This window comes from Carcharhinus amblyrhynchos, chromosome 18 (assembly GCF_965287045.1).
Source record: "Carcharhinus amblyrhynchos chromosome 18, sCarAmb.v2.hapA, whole genome shotgun sequence".
Classification (NCBI taxonomy): Eukaryota; Metazoa; Chordata; class Chondrichthyes; order Carcharhiniformes; family Carcharhinidae; genus Carcharhinus; species Carcharhinus amblyrhynchos.
Genome location: NC_137341.1, coordinates 38610350 through 38631804, shown reverse-complemented (window position 1 = coordinate 38631804; position 21455 = coordinate 38610350). Strand labels below are relative to the sequence as shown.

The 21455-nt window shown below is 41.2% G+C and overlaps 1 protein-coding gene across 1 annotated transcript; it reads right to left on the bottom strand.

Annotated features, from left to right (window-relative positions):
• Window positions 1-1026: 1026 nt before the first annotated feature.
• On the bottom strand, window positions 1027-21455 carry LOC145354729 (cytochrome P450 2K1-like). Its single transcript, XM_080206183.1, has 11 exons — window positions 21069-21455; window positions 19050-19212; window positions 17792-17941; window positions 15870-16149; window positions 15453-15459; window positions 15229-15402; window positions 14380-14521; window positions 12835-13022; window positions 12102-12243; window positions 11247-11378; window positions 1027-1205 (listed from the first exon to the last, which is right to left on the bottom strand). The coding sequence occupies exons 1-11, from the start codon at window positions 21267-21269 to the stop codon at window positions 1027-1029; spliced, it is 1758 nt and encodes a 585-aa protein (XP_080062309.1). The 5' UTR covers window positions 21270-21455.

Sequence of the window (21455 nt, the reverse complement as noted above, 5' to 3'; positions counted from 1 at the left end):
CACACTATTAGTACTCTACAATATATATATTACATATACATTTTATAAAATCCAAATATGCAATAATAACAGTAGTACAGTCCTTTACTTCCACCATTGACCATTCCTTCTTCTTTCATCAATTTTGTGATGAAACATCAGCAATCACATTCTCTCGTCTTTCTTTCTTGATACATTTCTATTGCTCAGCTGTGTCCTCTTTCCATTCCAAAAACTTGCCTCAGTCCTTAATCCTGTTTTGATTCCAAGTCTGAGTTTATTTTCATTGTTATGACTATAAATTAGTTCTGGTAATATCCTCAGGGAGCTAGGCAGGATCTGGTGGGTAAAACTTGACATTGGATGCAAACTGGCACAAACAACTTCTGAGTTGCTTTATAAATTTCTCAGCTGAGTCCATCCAATTCCTTTGATTTTTGGAGTTTTGCAATGTCAAAATGAAGCGTTCTGTTCCCAGAAGATTGAATTGTTCACAGATGTTGTCAAAGGTAATCTGTTGCTTTGTGTACTTCCTCAACTTCACATCTGAGTGGTCAGGGCCATCTAGAAAGGTCACGTTATCATTGTCCCTGCTCTTGTTAACTGGGTATAGCTCTTCTGTCAAGCAACCCAAATCCTTTCTTTGCTCTGGGTCTTCACCATCACCTTCTGCACACTCTGTGACAAAGATGTAGCAGGTTGGCTTCATTGGTGTCAGAAGCCATTGCAACCATAGTTCCAGAGATCACATGGCAGTTACGCTGTTATGAAACTTATTGCAATTTATTGAACAGGACTGTTTCTTTGGATATTCTCATCCATGCAAACTGTACAGATTTGTAATTCCACAGTTCATTTTGATTGATGCATTTTCAGCAAACAATCTCACTTCACATCATTGACCTTTCCTTTTGCCTGCAGTAGTAAAACATTTCAGCTCTTGAATCTCCATATTAAGGTCAGACATGATTGTTGATCTACATTTTGCTTTGCATAAATGATGAGCTGTTTTTGACAATCCTGCATTTTATGTTCAGAAAATTTCAACTACGCAGCAATAGTTTCCAAATGAGTCAACTTGTCTTGTATTTGTCTCCACACCTGCTCCCTTTCCTTATTCGCATCATTGTCCAGCAGCTGGTTCTCCTTCTCCTCCTTCATCAGTTTTACAAAACTTTCAGTTGCTGCATCGCAGACTGAGCAAAGATCAGTCTCTCCTTCTGAACCTGTGCCAAGGTGAGAGGATGAAGTCAATTTGGATATTGCTCAGTTGGAACAGCATTTGCGACAACTATCTCAAGCACAATATTTTTAGTACTTCCCCACTTATTTACACATACCTCTCCATGTGATTTTAATAACTCTTTCAGGTCATTTTGATTTCCTTGAGGAATGTAATTCAATGATTTATTCCAATTCTGATAACTTCCTCATTGTTCAATTTGACTTGAAGAATATCAAATTCAGAATCATTTGGATTTGGTTATTCACTCTGAGTTGTGAGCACTAACACACCCTGCTTCTGCTTTCCTTCCCTATCAAAGTACTATTTGAGACTATCCACATGACGCACTCTGTGAATTTTTCTTTTATCTGGCATTTTTATCAAATAATTCACTTCACTCAATTGACTTTTGATTTGATAAGACCCACCAAGCTATGGTTTTAAATGTTCACCTACTATTAACAGTCACGCTAAGACTTTATCCCTACAAGCAAAACTAGAGGCTTTTGATTTCTTATCTGCTTCCTATTTCATCACATGCTGTATCACTTTTAAATGCTGTTTTAGCCAACTCACCAGTTGCATTCAATCTTTGTCTAAAATTCTCTAAAATACATAGTCCAACAACGTAGCCTCAGAACACTGACTCACCAATTTAATTGGTCTGAAAATCAGCTCACATGGAATAAATTTAGTTGATTCTTTTAGTGCAATCCTGACTTCAAAAAATCTATAAATGGAATTCCTTTATCCTAATCTTCTGGATATTCTTGACTATTGGCTCTCAATATGATCTTGTGATGCCACAGTTCTAAAGCCCCCTGCAGTTGAGTTAAACTGTTTTACTCCTATTCATAACTTCCTTGAACAATGTCAATGTAAAATTTCATCCTTGATCTAATTGTATATCTGTGAGTGGTCCGTATATAATAGAAAAATTAAGTCACTTATCCACAATCCTTTAAGGTCTAATATTGTGAAATGGAAAGGCCTTTAGTAGACACATCCAATATGGTCAATGAATGTTGATTCCTACTTTTTGCTTTACTAAAGGGTCCTTTGAAATCGCTTACGACTTTTGTAAAAGATTTCTCAACTGCTGGAATGGGTATTATCTTCAATTGATGTTTTTCTATTACCTGACGTGTTGACATGTCTGATAAAACTCAACCACATCTTTATGCAGTCCAGGCCAATAACAATATTTTTGCTTGAGCTTCCCTTACTCCATTCCCTTACTTCCATTGATACCTTACATGCTATCCATAACACCTCCTTTCTATAAACTAGAATCATAGAATCCTTATAGTGCAGAAGGAGGTCATTTGGCCCATCAAGTCTGGACTGACAACAATCCTACCCACACCCTATTGCCAAAACCCCACATATTTATCCTGCTAATCCCTCTTATATACACATTCTGATGACAATAAGGGACAATTTAGGATGGCCAATCAACCTAACCTGCACATCTTTGAACGTGGGAGGAAAATGGAGCACCCAATGGAAACCCACACAGACATGGGGAAAATGTGCAATCTCCACAAAGGCAGTGATCCAAGCTGGGAACCGAAACCAGGACCCTGGAGCTGTGAGGCAGCTGTGCTAACCAATGTGCAACAGTTCTGCTTGATGAGCATCTACCCATTTTTCATCTGCCTGAAAATGTAAAATTTCTCACAATACTTGTTCTAAACGACACAACTCCTCATCTCCCACCATCAAAGACTGACTTGTCCCCATATTTCTTCACATCTTAACTTCTTTACCTGCTCCTCCCGATACACAGCAGTAAACTTTTCCCACACAAGTAAATTCTTTCAAGAGATCTGGCATTTTCTTATCAGCCAACAACTAACACCCCAGCTTTGTGTGTCCTACTTTGTGACAGTGATAACATCTGAGGCTTTTTATTCCTTTTCCACTATTTAGATTTTCTTTTTTAAACTGAGGTAAACTATTTTTCCTATCTCCCATGAGATCCCCTTTGCCTTTTCCACCTGCAGATTTCTTTTTTTCTTGGGATTCCTGTTGATACAGGCTCGATGGGCCAAATGGCCTCCTTCTGCACTGTAGGGATTCTATGATTCTATTCTCTGATTCTCTGTACAGAAACTACGATGTAGAGACTGAGCATTGTCTCTCCAGAGACACTAAATACTGGATGTATATTCTGTATTGTTGCACTTTGGGACCATCAGGTGATGTCACAGTGGCCTTCCTCGTTTCTTAGTGAAGTCCTCCTGTGCATTATTCGTCTGTCCTGTCCCTCCAAAGACAGTTCATTCCTGTTCTAACACCAGAGGAGCACATCCTGCACGTGTGCAGATACAGAGCCGATTGCAATAAATCAGTCAATGACTTTATCATTTGCAACCAGTCAGACATCTTCTACTAAGTTTGGAGATGCAAACTGAAACCAAGTAAAAGAGAATAAAGTTTTAAAAAGTCAGGTTAGGGTTGAATGTTCCCCAGAACGTTTCGTTCATTTGTTAGTCACTTTTTCTAAAATTCTCATCAGAAATACATTGGGAAATTGCTTTTTATTCCGACACTTTGCAGATGCTGTCAAAAAGATTTGAATCCTTGTTGAGCAAATGAAAGTATTCTTTGGTAAATAAATGAATAATACATCAACAAAATTAAGTAATAAATTTACCCCATTGCAGGGTTCAAGATATGTGGGTGGGATTAAGAGCCTCATTAACTACCAACTGAGGGTGCCAGGAATTGTCTTGATAAAGCCTTTCCAACTTGCTTCAGAAGATTGTTATTTAAACCTTCACTCATTATTTCTATTTTGTACATCTGCAATGCATTGCAAATTCAACAAGTTTAACCCGAACAAAACACAGATTTCTGAAGTGGGATTTAATGCTTTGCAGCCACCCACTCAATTCTCCTGCTCCTGTCACCAAGTGGAGAGAAACGTAGGAATATAGGAGCAGGGAGAAGTCTTTAGGATCACAGTATAGGCCAAGCAACCATTCAATCCTGTGAATGGCAGGAATTAATATTTCATCTGTCACTGATTGATTCCTTTCACAGGGCCAATTAAAGAAAGGATTTTCAGCCGCAGTATTCACATTCAGAACATCGACACATCTCTAAACTCATCATTAACAATCTCCCTCCATTATCAGTCAGAAACCTAGAGAGTTCCCAAGCCCAATCTCTTTCTATTTCACAATAATTTATCTCCAATCACCCGCCTGTCCATTCCATGTATTAATATAGAAAATGTAACTTTGGCTGCCATGTCCACAAAGAGTAAACATTTACATCCTTGTTCCATATCTTTAGATCCAAAATATCTATGGCATGCCAATACAATGCCACATGGTGACAACACTGTTTCTTAATAAATGTACTTGCGCAATATTATTGTGCAGGATCTGTTTTAACAGTCTGTTCTAACTTGTGCCACTGTGTTTATATCCAGCAGGCCTATATTGTTACTGCAGCAACATAATTGTTCCCAATTGATAGAATGTTAGTTTAAATCTGAGCAAATTCTGTTCTGTAACTTCATTGTTCCACTACAGATTTGCAGGGTAAGACTTGATTAGGTTGTTTGGTGGGAAATTGGGTAACTGGATGGAGCTAGGCTTACACAGAGAAATCAAGCTTGGATGCTACTTGGAGCTGTTAGAGAGTTGCGCCACTCCTTCTCCCTCCACATTTGTGGACTGGAATCTGCAGGAAATAAGTCTTTTTCTCTGAGATTCTGCTGTTTGCAGTGGATCTTTCTCTGAAGATAGTTGTATGAGAAGACAGGTATCTGTCTGCATCTCTGCCCAGAGGTGTTAAAAAGCTGGAAATCTAGCATCCCATGAGTATATCTGTATTTGTGCTAATTTTAAAAAAGGACTTCTGTCTTTGGGGTACAGAGATTTTTAGCTGTTAGGGACTATAGCTTGTCATGTTTTTGCATTTAAATGGTGAAAGTTATGTTAATTCTTTTTGTTATATTCAGACTGTGTTCTTAAGTAAAGTTTTGTTTTGATAAAAGATTCCGAGTGGGTCAATTGAATCAAACCTGGAGCAGAATACCTTATGCTCACCCTAATACCAAAATGATAAATTGGTTAATAGTCTAACTTCACACTATACCTTGGAGTTTTTGGTCTGGTCCCTAACAAATTGGGGGCTCATTTTGGGATTAAAATCCCAAATCCTTGTTTGGTTTGGGATTATTAAGATCAAAGAGAGTGAGAGGCGAGTGTTGGTGCCTTTTTTTCCAAGGTGTTGCATTCATTTGGTTTAAATGGGGACTGCCTTGTGGAATAATGAATCTTTCAGGGGCTAAAGGTTTCCTGGGTTTGGAAGAGTAGTTAGAAAAGTTCTTAATTGATCGTACATATACTCTGATTGTTATTATTATGTATATATTCTTCTGTAAAACAAAAAGTGGGAATCAACATTTAGCGACCATATTGAATGTGTCTACTAGAGGCCATTCCATTACACAATGTCAGAGCTTAAACGATTGTGGAGAAGTGAGTTAATTCTGCAGTAGCTGGGGGAGGCCGTGACTGTTGTAATTGAACCGTCTGTCCCTATCAGCCGGTTTTCAGGCGAGCTAGCCTCACCCAGTCCCCCTGCTGCCACAAAACATGTTTGTCCTCATTTGTTTTAACAGACTCAGGTAAGATTCAATTTTAAAATCGCCCAAGAAAAGGTGTGCATTTCTCCCGTTTTCAAGCTCTTTTGACACTCTGACATTTTTTGGTAAGATCGTCCCAACAGTGTTTGTTTTTCTTTGAGATGAGTGTATATTTCTTCAACAATCAGGAATCACCAACAGTCAGGATTATAATACATTAATAATCATCACACAATTGGATTAATAATTGGAATTTTATTGTATCAACTGTGAAGGTTGTAACACATCATGCTGAGAATCCTATGACACTAATAACCAGGTACACATTACATTCCAAATCACAGTCCGATTACTTTAAGATTCTGGATATTGCAACATTAATAATCAGGATTCTATCAATAGTCACGTGTCTACTACAGCAACAATCAGGATCTTACTGCAAAATTCATCAATATCCTCTTGCATTAATAATCAGGATTATATTAAAATCATTTGCCAATTGTGTCAATAATCATAATGCTATTAGATCAATAATCAGTGCCCAGATACACTAATAGTCCATTAATAATCCCCCTATCGCACAAGAGCTGAATCTCTTCCAGCTATAACTCTCATACCACCCAAATCTTCACTCTGGGGTCACAGAAGGTTGAAGGAGTTAAATGGGGTCACACGGGGAAAAGGTGAGGGAAACATTTCCTTACATGAATCTGCGACGTCCAAATTCTCATTCCAAAAATTTACCTTGCAAATCAATCCACAATGTCACACAGCGTGCAGATTGGGAAGGTCATTTTCACATTCCCTACACTCCAGGGAACCAGCAACTTGAACAATGATGGAAAGGATGGTAAGGAATCTAAAAATTGGTGAATGATGCATGTCTCGATATCTTGCCCAGTAAAATGCAGTTCATATTCATAACTTTGAACATGGACTGTGCCTTTATGGAAGCTTCTGGAATTGTCTTTATTGATTTAAAAATGGACACTGAAGAGCTGTTAAGATGTCTGTCAATGAACCTGGAGAGCAAAGCAACTTCAACACAGGCCCCTCAGGATTCTGTGAGGTACTGGATTGAATTATAATGGGTAGGGTCTCTCCCTTGAATGGACATGCCTCAGCAGTAGAATACGAGGTTGTAGAGTCATAGAGGTTTACAGCATGGAAACTTGTCCATACCGCCCTTGTCTTAATGCCACTAAGCTAATCCCAATTGCCTGCATTTGGCCCATATCCCTCTATACCATCGTACCCATGTAACTATTGAAATGCTTTTTAAAAGATAAAACTGTACCTGCCTCTATTACTACCTCTGGCAACTTCTTCCAGACACTCACCACCCTCTGTATGAAAAAATTGCCCCACCGGACACTGTTATATCTCTCCCCTCTCTTAAACCTATGCCTTCTAGTTTTAGACTCCCCTAACTTTGGGAAAAGATATTGACTATCTACCTTGTCTATGTCTCTCATTATTTTATAGGCCTCGACAAGGTCACCCCTCAGCATCCTACGGTCCAGAGAAAAATGTCCCAGTCTATTCAGCCACCCCTTATAGCTCATTCCATCAAGTCCCAGTAGCATCCTAGTAAATCTTTTCTGCAGTCTTTCTAGTTTAATAATATCCTTTCTATGATAGGGTGACCAGAATTGCGCACAGTATTCCAAGTGTGGCCTTATCAATGTCTTGTACAACTTCAACAAGACGTCCCAACTCCTGTATTCAATGTTCTGACCACTGAAACCATGCATGCCGAATGCCTTCCTCACCACTCTGTTCACCTGTGATTCCACTTTCAAGGAGCTATGAACATGTACCCCTCGATCTCTTTGTTCTGTAACTCTCCCCAACACCTTACCATTCACTGAGTTGGTCCCACCCTGGTTCAATCTACCAAAATGCATCACTTCACATTTGTCTAAATTAAACTCCATCTGCCATTCATCAGCCCACTGGCCCAATTGATCAAGATCACATTGTAATTGGAGATAACCTTCTTCACTGTCCTCTCTGCCACCAATCTTGGTGTCACCTGCAAACTTATTAACCATGCCCCCTATATTCTCATCCAAATCATTAATATAAATGACAAATAACACTGGGCCCAGCACTGACCACTGAGGCACATCACTGGTCACAGGCCTCCAGTTTGAAAAACAACTCACTACCACCACCCTCTGGCTTCTGTCAAGAAGCCAATTTTGCATCCATTTAGATACCTCATCCTGGATCCCATGAGATTTAACTTTATGCAACAATCTACCATGCAGTACCTTGTCAAATGTCTTGTTAAAGTCCACATAGATGGCATCAACTGCACTGCCCTCATCTACTTTCTTGGTTACCCCTTCAAAAAACTCAGTTAAATTTGTGAAACATGATTTTCCACACACAAAGCCATGCTGACTGCCCCTAATCAGTCCTTGTGTCTCTAAATGCCTGTAAATCCTGTCTCTCAAAATGCCTTCCAACCATTGACCCACTACAGATGTGAGGCTCACTGGCCTGTAGTTCCCAGGCTTTTCCCTGCAGCCCTTTTTAAACAAAGGCACAACATTTGAAACCCTCCAATCTTCAGGCACCTCACCCGTGACTATCGATGATTCAAATATCTCGGCTAGGGGATGTGCAATTTCCTCTCTAGTCTCCCAAACATCCTGGGATACACCTCATCAGGTCCTGCAGATTTATCTACCTTGATGCGCTTTAAGGCTTTCAGGACATCCTTCTCTGTAATACGTACACTACTCAAGACATCAATATTTAATTCCCCAAGTTCCCTAACATCCATGCTTTTCTCAACAATAAATACTGATGAGAAATATTCATTTAGGATCTCACTCATCTCTTCTGGATCTGCACATAGATTACCTTGTTGATCCTTAAGAGGCCCAACTCTCTCCCTTCTTAGTCTTTTGCCCTTTATGTATTTGTAAAAGCTCTTTGGATTCTCCTTTGCCTTATCTGCCAAAACAATTTTGTGCCCCCTTTTTGCCCTCCTCATTTCTCTCTTAACTATATTCCTACACCACCTATACTTTTCAGGAGATTCACTTGATCCCAGCTGCCTATGCACATCATGTGCCTCTTTCTTCTTCTTGACCAGGGCCTCAATATCCTGAGTCATCAGGGTTCCCGACTTCTACCAGCCTTGCCCTTCACTCTAAGAAGAATTGTTTACCTTGAACCCTGGTTAATACACTTTTGAAACCATGCCACTTACCTGGCACTCCTTTTCCTTCCCACACACTCCCCCAATTAACTTTTCAAAGTTCCTGCCTGATACCATCAAAATTGGTCTTGCCCCAATTTAGAATATTAACTTTTGGCACAGACCTATCATTCTCCAGAGCTACCTTAAAACTAATAGAATTATGGTCACTGGTCCCAAAGTGATCCCTCACCAACATTTCGGTCACCTGCCCTTCCTTATTTCCCAAGTGGAGGTCAAGTTTTGCCCCCTCTCTAGTCGGGCCATCCACATACTGAATGAGAAATTCCTCCTGAATACACTCAACAAATTTCACTCCATCCAGCTCTCTAATACTATAGTTGTCCCAGTCAATGTTGGGAAAATTCAAATCTCTGATTATTACCACTCTATTTTCCTTGGAGATATCTGTAATCTCCTTATATATTTGCTCCTCAATTTCTCATTGATTATTTGATGGCCTACAGTACAACCCTATGAAAGTGATTTCCCCCTTCTTATTTCTCATTTCTACCCATATAGACTCAATTGCCGAATCCTCGGATATATCCCCTCTCAGTACGGCAATGATGTTTTCCCTAATCTTACCTCCTGTTCTATCTTTCCTGTAGCATCTGTACCTTGGAACATTAAGCTGCCAGTCCTGTCTCTCCCTTAGCCATGTTTCAGTAATTCCTATAAAATCCCAGTCCCACATACCCATCAATGCCCTGAGTTCATTTGCCTTGCCCATCAGGCTTCTTGCATTGAAATAAATTCTGTTTAATCTGGACTTCCCTTGCTCTCTGTCTTGCTTCTGGCTGATCTGTCTGGTACTATGATTACTGACACTGCCATTACTAATTAATGTGCTCTCTTTAACTTCCATGCTGTCTCCAAACTTCTCTTCCGTCTCTGTTGAACAAACAATCTTAGGTTAAATAAGATAGTCAAGGAAAAGCTGTTCCCATCAACTGATGAGTTACGACGAGGGGACAAAGGTTTAGATTCAGGGTGATAAAGAACATTTTTACACATAAGCAGTAAAGAGCTGAAATTCTCTGTCTAAAAGGATGATCAAAGCAGAGACGATCAATGGTTCGAAAAGGAAAATGGTTGGGAACTTCAGGGAAATTCACTTCCAGACCAACAGGAATATAGGGACAGAATGGGACTGAGTTGCTAGATTTACAAAAAGACAACATGGATTCAATGGGTCAAATGGTCACCTTCATCACCATCGTTGCTCTATTTTACGATTACTCTGGTGTCGCCATGGATTCAAGTTTAATTTTCAGGACATTGCTCAGACCAACCGAGAGAATAATTATTGGAGCATCAAATAATTACACTTCGCTTTTTCATTCTTTGAACCTTTTATCAGATATATGATGGGGATAAATGGCTGGCATTCAATAAAGACGTCCGAGTCCATTCATTGGCTGGGCACAGTGGGAACTGGCGTGTTGGACGACCAATGGAAGCTTCACATGGTTGGAGCAGCTGGAGGTGAGAGGTCAAATGAAGAAGCTTCCAGGAATGTATTCGCTGATCTTCCCATTAACATGGTTCTTGTAGAACAGTGAAATGACTGCACACTAATGTGTATTAAACAAAGGAGCAGCTGGGGGTGGAAGAGGCTGAGTGATCTTAAATGATCAGTGTCATAAAATAGTAACAATTTTTGCAATGGAGAGGGGAATAATTTCACTAAAACTGGAATACAACCATCAATCATAATTAGCAAATGCACCATTAATAAAATGGAAACTCACCTACCACAATTTACTGACAAACACCCTGCTGCTTAGATGAAACCCACTCACTCTCCAGATTAAGTTTGAGCAGATATTTCCTTCAGTGCAGTGAATGGGTGATTAAGAAGCAAACTCAGAAAGTTCTTAATGGAATCAGGAGGTTACTGGTGAGTTTTCTTTGTGCGATGTAAATGGGACTCTTGGCTTGGTAGGAAAACCCACCCAGCAACTTCTGGAACCTGACAACTCATGGTGTATCTCTCAACTCCCTGAACCTTCCACCCTGTTTGTGCATTAATGACAGGGTGTGTTGGAGACACACCGTAAACTTCACCTGGATATCTCAGCCCAATGACAAACATTAGAGACACTGTGTAAAAAAAACCCCACATATTTCTAGAAGTGATTAAAGATGATAACAGGAAAATCATTGCGTGATTCAGTAAGGGACTGCACACACATAAGGGTACTTAGGGAATGAAGTACCACCCACACTCGACTCAAGCCCCAATTCACTGACATTCGGTGGAACTTGAAACTTGAATTTTTGGACCAGAACCGTAAAGAACAGGAACAGTTCCATCTTCGCTAGGGTCACACCAGCGCAGGCCCTATGACCTACAGAAAAATATGTAGAATTGTCAATGATGCGGCTCAAAGATATTTGGAATGAATTTTAAAATAACAAATGGGACATCGCAGTTTTTACAGCAGCACAGAAACTGAGGCTTAACAAGTGCAGTTTCATTCTCTTATTGAATATCACTAAATAAAATCTCAACGGGTTGAAGTATTTGTCCTTGTGGCCTCTGTATCTCAGGCTCAGAACAAAATTAAATGCTTCAGAGTCTCTGAGAAAAAGGGCCTCCAAGCTCCACTCCAGAGACTTGAGCACAAAATCCAGGATGGTGTTCTGGGTGCATCACTGAGAGTGCCCCTTTCAGAGGGACCATGTTTCAGATCAAACACTAGACTGAGGTGCAATCTGACATTGTTTGTGAATTGCTGGCAGTGTTCCCCTCCGTTTCAATAGTGACTATTTTTCAAAGACATTGACGTGCTGAAAGTTATGATGCTTTGAAATTGTGAAGGTGCAGTTTTAATAAATGAGTGTTCCATTAATTCCCAGTTCAAGCTTCCTTAGCCAGTCTCACCGTTGTGGAGATAAGTAGGTTTAGGCACTTTTGGAAAAAAGACACCAACTTCCCACACAACCGCAAGAAAAAGATAATAGACATGGAATTCCCTCAATGCTGCATTTCCTACATGTTACTTTCCCCAGCAAAGGGGAGAGAATGTTTCCACCAATACAAAGTCCAAAGAAGTCATATGTTGTGCTACCTGCGGAGAAAGGCACGAAGGCGTCTCTCTTCACAAACTTGCCCTCAGTGTCCAGAAAGTGAGACGGGTTGAATTCATTTGGTTTTTCCCATTGGGTTTTATCATACAGCACAGAGGACAGCAACGGAATCACATGGGTTCCCTAGAAATATAAGTTCACAAGCAGAATTACACCATTCAGCCCATCGAATCTGCTCTGCCACTTGATCATGGCTGATAAATCATGTGGTCACTTCCTGAGATGATATGCAATTAGAATTGACACATTAAAACCCAATATACCATATGACACTACGCTACAAGGTCACATTGCTGTTTGCTGTGTGCATATTGAATACTGCATTTCCCACATTTCAACGGGTTTTTATTTAGCAGGTCGCGAAAAACACGGATCCGGAATGGAACAGAAGAAGGTAAAAAGGGATTTGGTGGTAAAGTTGGGCGCGTGGTTTATTAAATCGATTTAAATGCATGCTAATGCATTTAAATCATTAGATCACGCATATTTGGGAGTGGACCAGATCCGCGCCCAAGTCAAGTGTCAGTAAAGTGTGATCTGCTAGGATTCAGGTGCAGATCCCATGCCCAATGCCTGAATTTGGGTACGAATTTTTGGTAAAGTTGGGCAAAGTGTAATTAGACGCAAACTTGAGAGATCGAATCCTCCCCAGGCTCTCCATTAAATGTCAGAATGTCAGGCTCCAGTTGTGTGGCCATAGCTTCTCTAGAGTACCTTTGGAATGAAAAATCCTTTGAAGTTTGTGTCCACTGTGGTTTCGTGTGAGAGGTTTAGGGGCACAATGTCACCAAACCTCTGGATTTCGTGGATCACCGCGTCAGTGTATGGCAAACTTTTCCGATCCTGAGTTCTGGGAGATCGGTCAGATCCAATAACACTGATAATTTCCTCGTAAACCTTTCCTGCAAGGCAATCACATTTTGAAAGTGATTGAAAGTATGATCCTGGATTTATTCAGGCAAGACAGCTCCTGATCTCATTACAGCCTTGGTTCAAACATGTACAAAAGAGCTGAATCACTGCCTTTGACAATATCCAGTATTGGACTGACAAGTGGAAAGTAACATTTGTGCCACACATGTGCCAGGCATTGACCATCTCCAGCAAGAGAGAATCCAACCATCAACACTCAAATTTCAATGGCATTACCATCACTGAATTCTCCACTATCAACATCCTGGGGCTTTGCACTGACCAGAAACTGGAATATCCATATAAATACTATGGCAATGTAAGCAGGTCAGAGGCCAGGGATCCTACACCAAGTAACTAACCTCCTGTTTCCCCAAAACTAGTTCATCATCTACAAGGCACAAGTCAGGAGTGAGATGGAATTCTCTCCATTTGCCCGGATGAGTGCAGCTTCAACAGCACCCAAGAAGCTTGACACCATCTGGGAAAAAAACCAGCACACTTGATTGGCACCCCTTCCACATTCACTCCATCCGCCACCAATGAACAGTGACAGCAGTGTGTACAATCTACAAGATGCACTGCAGGAACTGACCAAGGCTCCTTAGGCAGCATCTTCCAAACCCACGAGTAATACCATATAGAAGGACAAGGACAGCAGATACATGGTAACACCACCACCTAGAGGTGCCCCTTCTCACCATCTTGACTTGGAAATGTTATGTTTTTCCTTCACTGTCTCCCTCCCCAATAGTACTGTGGGTGAACCTACATCACTGCAGTGCTTCAGGAAGGTAGCTCACGACCACCTTCTGGAGGGCAACTAGAGATGGGCAATTGTTAAGACACAGGTCAGAAACTCCAAGGTGTTTTATGAAGTTAGCCCAGGCCTGAAGTTTTACATTTGATTTTGGTGTTAGGGTGAACATAAGGAGTTTCAATCCAGGTATGATTCAAGTGACCCACTAGAGTCACATCCCCAAATCAAGCTCCACTCAGCAATCCCCAAAGGACCATGAAACCACAGAACACTGCATTAGTCCAGATTAAAATCAGCATGATATCAATTATGTTGCCTCAGCAGCAATAAAGGATACCGGTCACAGACATCACGGTGTTGACAACTTCCAGGGCCTGTTAGAAATGTACTGCAAAGGAACCTGATTAAATTACATTTCTGAAAGGCACAGCATGGTCACACAATAAATGCTGGCAATAGGCAGTGACACCCACATTCTGTAAAGGGGTAGAAAAATAGTTCAAATTCACACCCATGGTAATCTGAGAATGAGGCACACAAAATGATACAACAGGATGGGTCCAGAATGGAATCAGACTGCTTCTTACTCTGAATCTCTGGATATTTCACCATCAGAAGCATTCCCCAACGAATTGTGGTTGAGGTGGTCTCCATCCCTGCAGCAAATAGGTTGGCCGCGGTGAACGTTAAGTTGTTTTCATTAAAGTATGAATTAGGATTGTCCGATTCCTACAAGAGTTAACAAGAAAACAACTCAAATCTGGGATTGGAACCGGTAGAGTGAGGCATGGATGCATTATTAACCTGAATTATACATTACTGAGAAATGCAGTGAAGAAAAGAGCCAGGAATCAGAGGCAGCAATGGGTTTGCTCCAGTGTAGTACCAAAGGAACGCTGCACCCTCAGAGGTGCCACTTTTGATCAGGTGTTAAACAAAGGCTCTGTCTGCTCTCTTGGGTGAAAATATTGCAAAGAAAAGGGGGAGGGGTTCTCCCTGCTATCTCGAGATTTCAATCCTGTCTTTTATATGTTGCAAAGTGCCTGACAGCCAATGAAGCGTTGCTTTTGAGTGTGGTGACCGTAGCAAACAAGCAGCCAATCTGAGCTGGGAAAATGTCCACAAACAGCAATGAGGGATTGACCAGATATTCTGTTTTCCTGATATTGGTTGAATTCACATCACAAACAATGAGGACATTTGAAAAGTGCCTCATTGACTGGAATATGCTTTGGGACATCCTGGGGGTACAAAAGATAGAATGCAAATGCCGGTTCCTTCTTTTAAAAATGAAGGATACTTTCCACAGAAACATACATTTACCGCCCATCCTGCCAGGCTGGATTGAACAAAGTTCCTTTTGTTGTCCCAAGGCATCATAACCAGAACTTATAGAGAATTTACTGCACTTCTTAAGAGGGAAGTAGTGTTTCTACCTGTTGTTGTCGCAACATGAATGCATCAATAAAACTCCTCAGGTCATTCTCATCCAGGTTCTGATGGTGATTGTTGAAGAGGTTCTTCATGTAAACAATATTCTCCTTAGCATTGGAGAATATTTTTTTCTGTGATCCAGGAAGGAATCTCAAGAAGGAAAATGCATTGTACAGCTATAAAATAAAAATGAAGTGATGCAATTTATCTTGATATCAAAGTTAACCAATAACCTGTTCACGTCCCGTATTCCACAGTGAGAACAGAGCAATGAATAAATCTTTAAAATGTTCTGAATCTGGCACGTTGCAGTGTCCAGATTGAACACAATAGGTGCACATCGAACAAAGGACATCGGTACAAATGTTCACATGAATCTCTTTGATTATTACTTCCCTGCTTCTTTATAGCCCAGAGTTGTAACATTCCTCTTTCTTATTAACTAACAGCACAGGAGCAGGAGGAGGCCATACATCCAGTCAGGCCTGATGCTCCCACGAAATTAGATCCTGGCCAATCTCTATGTTTAAACTCATCTTGGTTCCATAACTTTTAAGATTCTCGAACTAGCTCAAACACAGTGAGAGTGTAACCTCCTTCTGGTAAATTATTAAGGTGTGATTCTCCTCCATGTAACTAATACATTGCACCACACAGGTTTTTTGAGACTCCATTATAGATCCCCACCCCTTTCAGCTGCTGCTGGTCGCAAGTGCTCTTTTCTGGAATGTATTTCTGTTGCTGACAAAAGGCGGGATTTACCTGGATCATGGGGGATCCAGCAAGTTGAATGTTTTCATTCATTCCCTTTACTATTCCGACAAACCTTTCATCCTCATAATCAAATCTGTCACCAAAAAGTATCGAGCAAATTATGTTGGCAACCGCAGCATTCAGTTTGATGGTTGGATTAAAGGGTTGGCCTGCAAAGAAATCACATACACGCAATCTAGTGCCAATCCTTCACAACAAAATCACAATTGCTTTGCCCATCAGGTAATGAGGACGGATTGTTCCCGAGGCTGTTATAGGAACACAGAGAGGGCTTAGCAGGAATTCTGACTAGAATTTTCTAATCCAGCATTTCCAGTGCTGAGGAAATGGAGAACACACCCTGAAATGAGAGATGGATCAACTGGAAAACTAGAACACAGCGGTTCTGGGAGAAGCTCTTTGATTTTGGGCAAAGATACAGAGTCACAGACACAGCGCAGTCAGTGGAATTAAATCATGGAATCAAGTCTGCACTGACAATAATCCCACACCATCCCCGTAACTCCACATACTTACCCTGCTAATCTCGCTGAAACTAGTGTCAATTTATCATGGCCAATCAACCTAACCCACACATCTCCGGACTGTGGGAGGAAACCGGAGCATCTGCAGGAAACCCACACAGACATGGGGAGAATGTGCAAACTCCTCACAGACAGTGACCCAAGCCAGGAATCGTGCCAGGGTTCCTGGTGCTGTGAGGGAGCAGTACTAACCACTGTGCCTCACAGCACAATTACTTTGAGATTGTTCCAGCAAAAAGCTTGCAGGGACACAATGGACTGGATGTCTTCTTTGTAATATGTTGCCCAGTATTTATAATTTCCTGGGTGGTGTGGTGAGGAACATCAGAAGGACAGCAAGGCGGTACAGTGGTTAGCATTGCTGTCTCACAGCATCAGGGACATAGGTTCAATTCCAGCCTTAGGTCACTGTTGTGAGGAGTTTGCACATTCTCCCCATGTCAGTTTGGCTTTGTTCTCGGTGCACCGGTTTCCTCCCACTGTCCAAAGTTGTGCAGGTTAGGTTGATTGGCCTTCGCGTCAGGAAGATTTGCAGGGCAAATATGTGGTGTTAGAGGGATTCAGCCTGGATGGGAATGTTTTCGGTGCAGGCTCGAAGGGACAGATGGCCTCCTTCTGCAATTCCTGGATTCCCGCATACTAACACTGCATGGGAAGTTCCCAGGAAGTTTAACTTTCCATTGTCTAATTACCCTGCACTGGGAACCATCCGATACCCTGACTTAAATCGCAGACTTTGTTCTGATTCTTTCAGGACAGTTGTCTCTCTCTAAAAGTTAGGAAGATTTAGTCACTTGCAACTCTTGAGCAGCTATGGTACTAACCCCACCCGACCACACCCCCTTACTTTCTTTGTGACTATTACCTCACTCTATCCCCTCACCTACTCACATCACAGATGTACCTTCTATCCTTCAAAGTGGCCTGGACCCTTAAACCTATCTGGTGTACAACAACTAGCGCTGTTAAAAACAGGGCATGTGGCCTCACTTCCCCTGATTCTGCTGCTCTGCAATGAAGAGTCCCAGGATCCGGAATGCTGCACTTTTCCCTTCAGGCTCGAGTGGGAAAATCAGGTGAGAAGTACGCAGCTTCCAATCCAGGTCAATGAAAAAGGGACAGAGCAGGAACCTGACTGTGATTGTCACTCTCAGAAGTTCTGGGCCTTTTGTGATTCTCTGTAACTCAATCTCATTTCCAAATAGTTAGAAACACACAGAGAAAAGAAACATTGATAATTCTGTTTCTTTACCTCACACAAACTCACCTTTATAAGAATCAAACATTTTTATCAGAAATTCAGTTTCCTCAATTATTTTGTCTTCAATGGTTTTTCTGCCCATTCCAAAATCTCGCAGGGTGGTTAAGGTGAACCTTCGCATTTGTTTCCATGACTCCCCATGACCAAAAACAATGCCTACAATTAAATCCATCAGCAAGAAGTCATTAAAACTTCAAATATGAAGAAAGATGTTTGATTTAACACTTATTATGTTAATATCTCTTCAGTTAATTAATTAGAATAGAAAAGGATGGAAGCCTAGAAATTCCTATTGATTTAATTTATTATTGTCACATATATTGGGATACAGAGAGAAGTATTGTTTTTTGAGTTATACAGACAAAGCATAGCGTTCATACTAAGCCAGACCCCCAGAAAGTTATAAGAAATTACTGCGGGTGCTTGAATCTGAAACCCAAAGAGAAAATGCTGGAAAATCTCAGCAGGTCTGGCAGCATCTGTAAGGAGAGAATAGGTCTCACGTTTCGCATCCAGATGACCCTTTGTCAAACAATGCTGCCAGACCTGCTGAGATTTTCCAGCACTTTCCCCAGAAAGTTAGCCGAGTTGCTGAATTAAAATTCCGGTGATAAGATCACTAGTCCATCGCCTTCCCATTTAAGCTTCTCCCTCCCTAATTCATCGAATGCAAACAGCAACTGGGTTAATTATTAATGTACGTTTAAGATGGCAGACTTCTGTTAACCAAATAGGTTACAAAATCTGGGCCAAAGGTATGTTTGGAAAGTTCAGTCACAGATGTAAGAGTCAAGGGTGTCATGCCTCATGACATTGTCCTGTTCTTATGTTCTCATCCGTGACAACAAACCCTTCAAATCCTTAACCTATTAATACCTCTGTTAAGAAGCTGGAAAGTAGGATGCCATGTGAAATTTTTTTTAGCTTTTTTATGAGTGTCACAAGTGGGTGTACATTAACACTGCAATGAAGTTATTATGAATTTCCTAAGCATTCCTGCAGTAACATAACCAATTTGTAGTTTATACTAATTGCTTGTGGAATTAAACACAGCAATGTTTTACAGAAGTTATAGCAAGTGGTTGCCAATCATATTCAAAGGGTTTGTTAGTTTTTAATCTTCCAAAGTTGTTCAAAACTTTAAAGTTTAATAAAGCGAACCTTTGCCAAAGTCTGAAAAATATTAATTATTTGAAGCCAGACAGGATGCAGCCAGATTTGAACTGACAGATTTTACAACAGCGAAGTTAAAGGTGAGAATTACCGCGTCCCTTTAAAGTTGCCTCAAATATCGGGACATGCGCTCTCCCACCAAATTCCTCTGCATGTTTGACAAGTGCATCATTCACTGTCTCATAGCCGGTCAGCACCACTACATCCGTGAATCCTAGCTTGATGCTGAATATTGCCCCGTACTTCTCAGATAGCTTAAATTAAAGCAATACATTTCCATGAACAGCTCACTCAACTATTCACATCACATGCCTATTCTCAATAATACATCGTAACATCTTCACCAGGGAAGAAAGCACCATAGCTTGATAAGGACACTCACAGTCACCAGATACTGACCCTAGTGGCCAGTAGAAAGTCAGGTTCTTCATGTGGTGAGTCACTGGGCATGGGAGACTGGGGCCACAGCCAAGAGCAATGAAAGGATAATTCATGTACCAGCTCCAGAGTGTAAGGCTGCAGTCACATTCGGGTCTTACAACCGCTGTCCTGGCCTGGTTGGGTGGCAGAGAGAATACACGGCTTTTGCCCCAAGCAAAGTCTCTGGTTCTGTGTGGAAGTCTGGAGATGGTGGGAATTCCGGCCTAGTACAAGGTGTTAGTATCTAAGCAGTCCTTTTGATGAGTGTTAAATACCTTATATTTGCCTTTGTGGGCAGAAATTCGGAATGTTAAGTGGACAGTCCATTTCTGGGAGTGTATAAATCTTGTCCGATTTTCCTTCTCTTCAGCTCTGATAAAGGGTCATTGAGACTCGAAATGCTGGCTCTATTCTCTCTCAATATGAAGTCTCACAACACCAGGTTTGCGACTTGGTTGGGCCTCAACACCAGTTTTGAGGCGTTTTACTGTGTTTACCCCAGTCCAACGCTGGCATCTCTACATCATGTCTATTCACTCTCCACAGATGCTGTCAGACCTGCTGATTTTCTCCACTATTTTCTGTTTTTGTGTCTGAACCAGTTTGTGTCTAAAATCATGATGGAGCTAAACAAAGTAGAAGTAAATTGACGGAATGGTTGAGAAGCAGAGGGCACTAATGCAAAGCAAACACACTAAAGGTGACATCAGTGATATATTTTTAACGCAGTGAGTGATTAGGATCTGGATCGCACTGCTCAAGACAATGGTGGGGGCAGATTTAATCATCATTTTCAAAAGGGAATTCATTAATTTACTTTACTCAGAGAGTGGTCGGGATGTGGAATGGACTGTCTGCTGTGATAATGGAGTCAGACACTTTAGGAACTTTCAAGTGGTTATTGGATCGGCACATGGAGCAGACCAGAATGATAGGGAGTGGGATAGCTTGACCTTGGGTTTGGACATAGCTCAGCACAACATCAAGGGACAAAGGGCCTGTACTGTGCTGTACTGTTCTATGTTTCTATGTAATTCTGAGACGTAAACCTTCTCGGAACTGCTTCCAGTTGAAGTTTAACCTCCCTTAAATAAGTAAACCAAAATTGTACACAGTACTCCAGTTGCAATCTCACTATTGCCCCGTACAGTTGGAACAAGCCCTTTCCACTTTTATTTACTCTTTCCCTTGCAATAAAGAGCAGCATTCCATTACCCTTTCTAATTCTTCGCTGTGTCTGAATGTTAACGGCCTGTTTTTCATATACCAGGACAGCCAGATCCCTTTGTACTGCAGCATACTGCAGTCACTCTGCATTTAAATAATATTTTAATTTTCCATTCTTCCTGCCAAAGTGGAAAGCCTCACAGGTTTCCCACATTTAAGCCCATCTGACAAACGCTTGCCCATTTACTCAACCTATCTACAATGGTGTAGGCACGATCGACCAAATGGTCTCCTTCTGCACCGTAACAATTCTGTGATTCTTTACCTGTTAGAATGATGTCAATTTACCAGCACAGCCTTTGGGGGGAAATCAGCTGCACTCTGGTTGATTTTCGGTGTTTAACAACAATCTGCATTCACATAGCGCCTTCAACATAAAAATGAACATCTCACGGCGCTGAACAGACGTGGCAAACAGCAGGACAGCTTTCTGATTTACTACAAGAATCTGGTTTTCTCTTACCTTCATCAAAGATTCTCTCATCTTCTTCAGATCCAACATGTGCAGGTTGCCAATCACTGGGAGAGCAGGGGGTCCCGGGGGGAAGTTGAGGGTTCCGTGAGATTTAGACCCAGTGTTAAAATATACCAGAAGGATAATGGTCAGGGCAGCAAACAACCGCAGAGTGGCAGAATCCAAAGAGAATACACTTAGAATCGACATTCTGGGATCTAAACTGGCGATGTGGCCAACAGGAGTTATCGCGGTTTATGTCAGATCTCAGCAACTTCCCGAATGAGCTCCAAAACCAAAAAAGACACGCTCACACATGTCAAGGTGGCTTTCAGTTGTTATTCTCTTGCTAATTGAAGTTTCCCTTGTTGAAACTTTGTGGTGTCGCAACATATA

Bases quoted from the DNA above. Each gene is read 5' to 3' on its own strand.
- LOC145354729 (XM_080206183.1), bottom strand. From the start codon at position 21,269: ATGTCGATTCTAAGTGTATTCTCTTTGGATTCTGCCACTCTGCGGTTG. The intron at 19,213-21,068 runs GTAAGAGAAAAC...CTTTAATTTAAG, and splicing joins TGAGAGAATCTTTGATGAAG to CTATCTGAGAAGTACGGGGC. The intron at 12,244-12,834 runs GTACTCTAGAGA...TTATATTTCTAG, and splicing joins AAGGATTTTTCATTCCAAAG to GGAACCCATGTGATTCCGTT.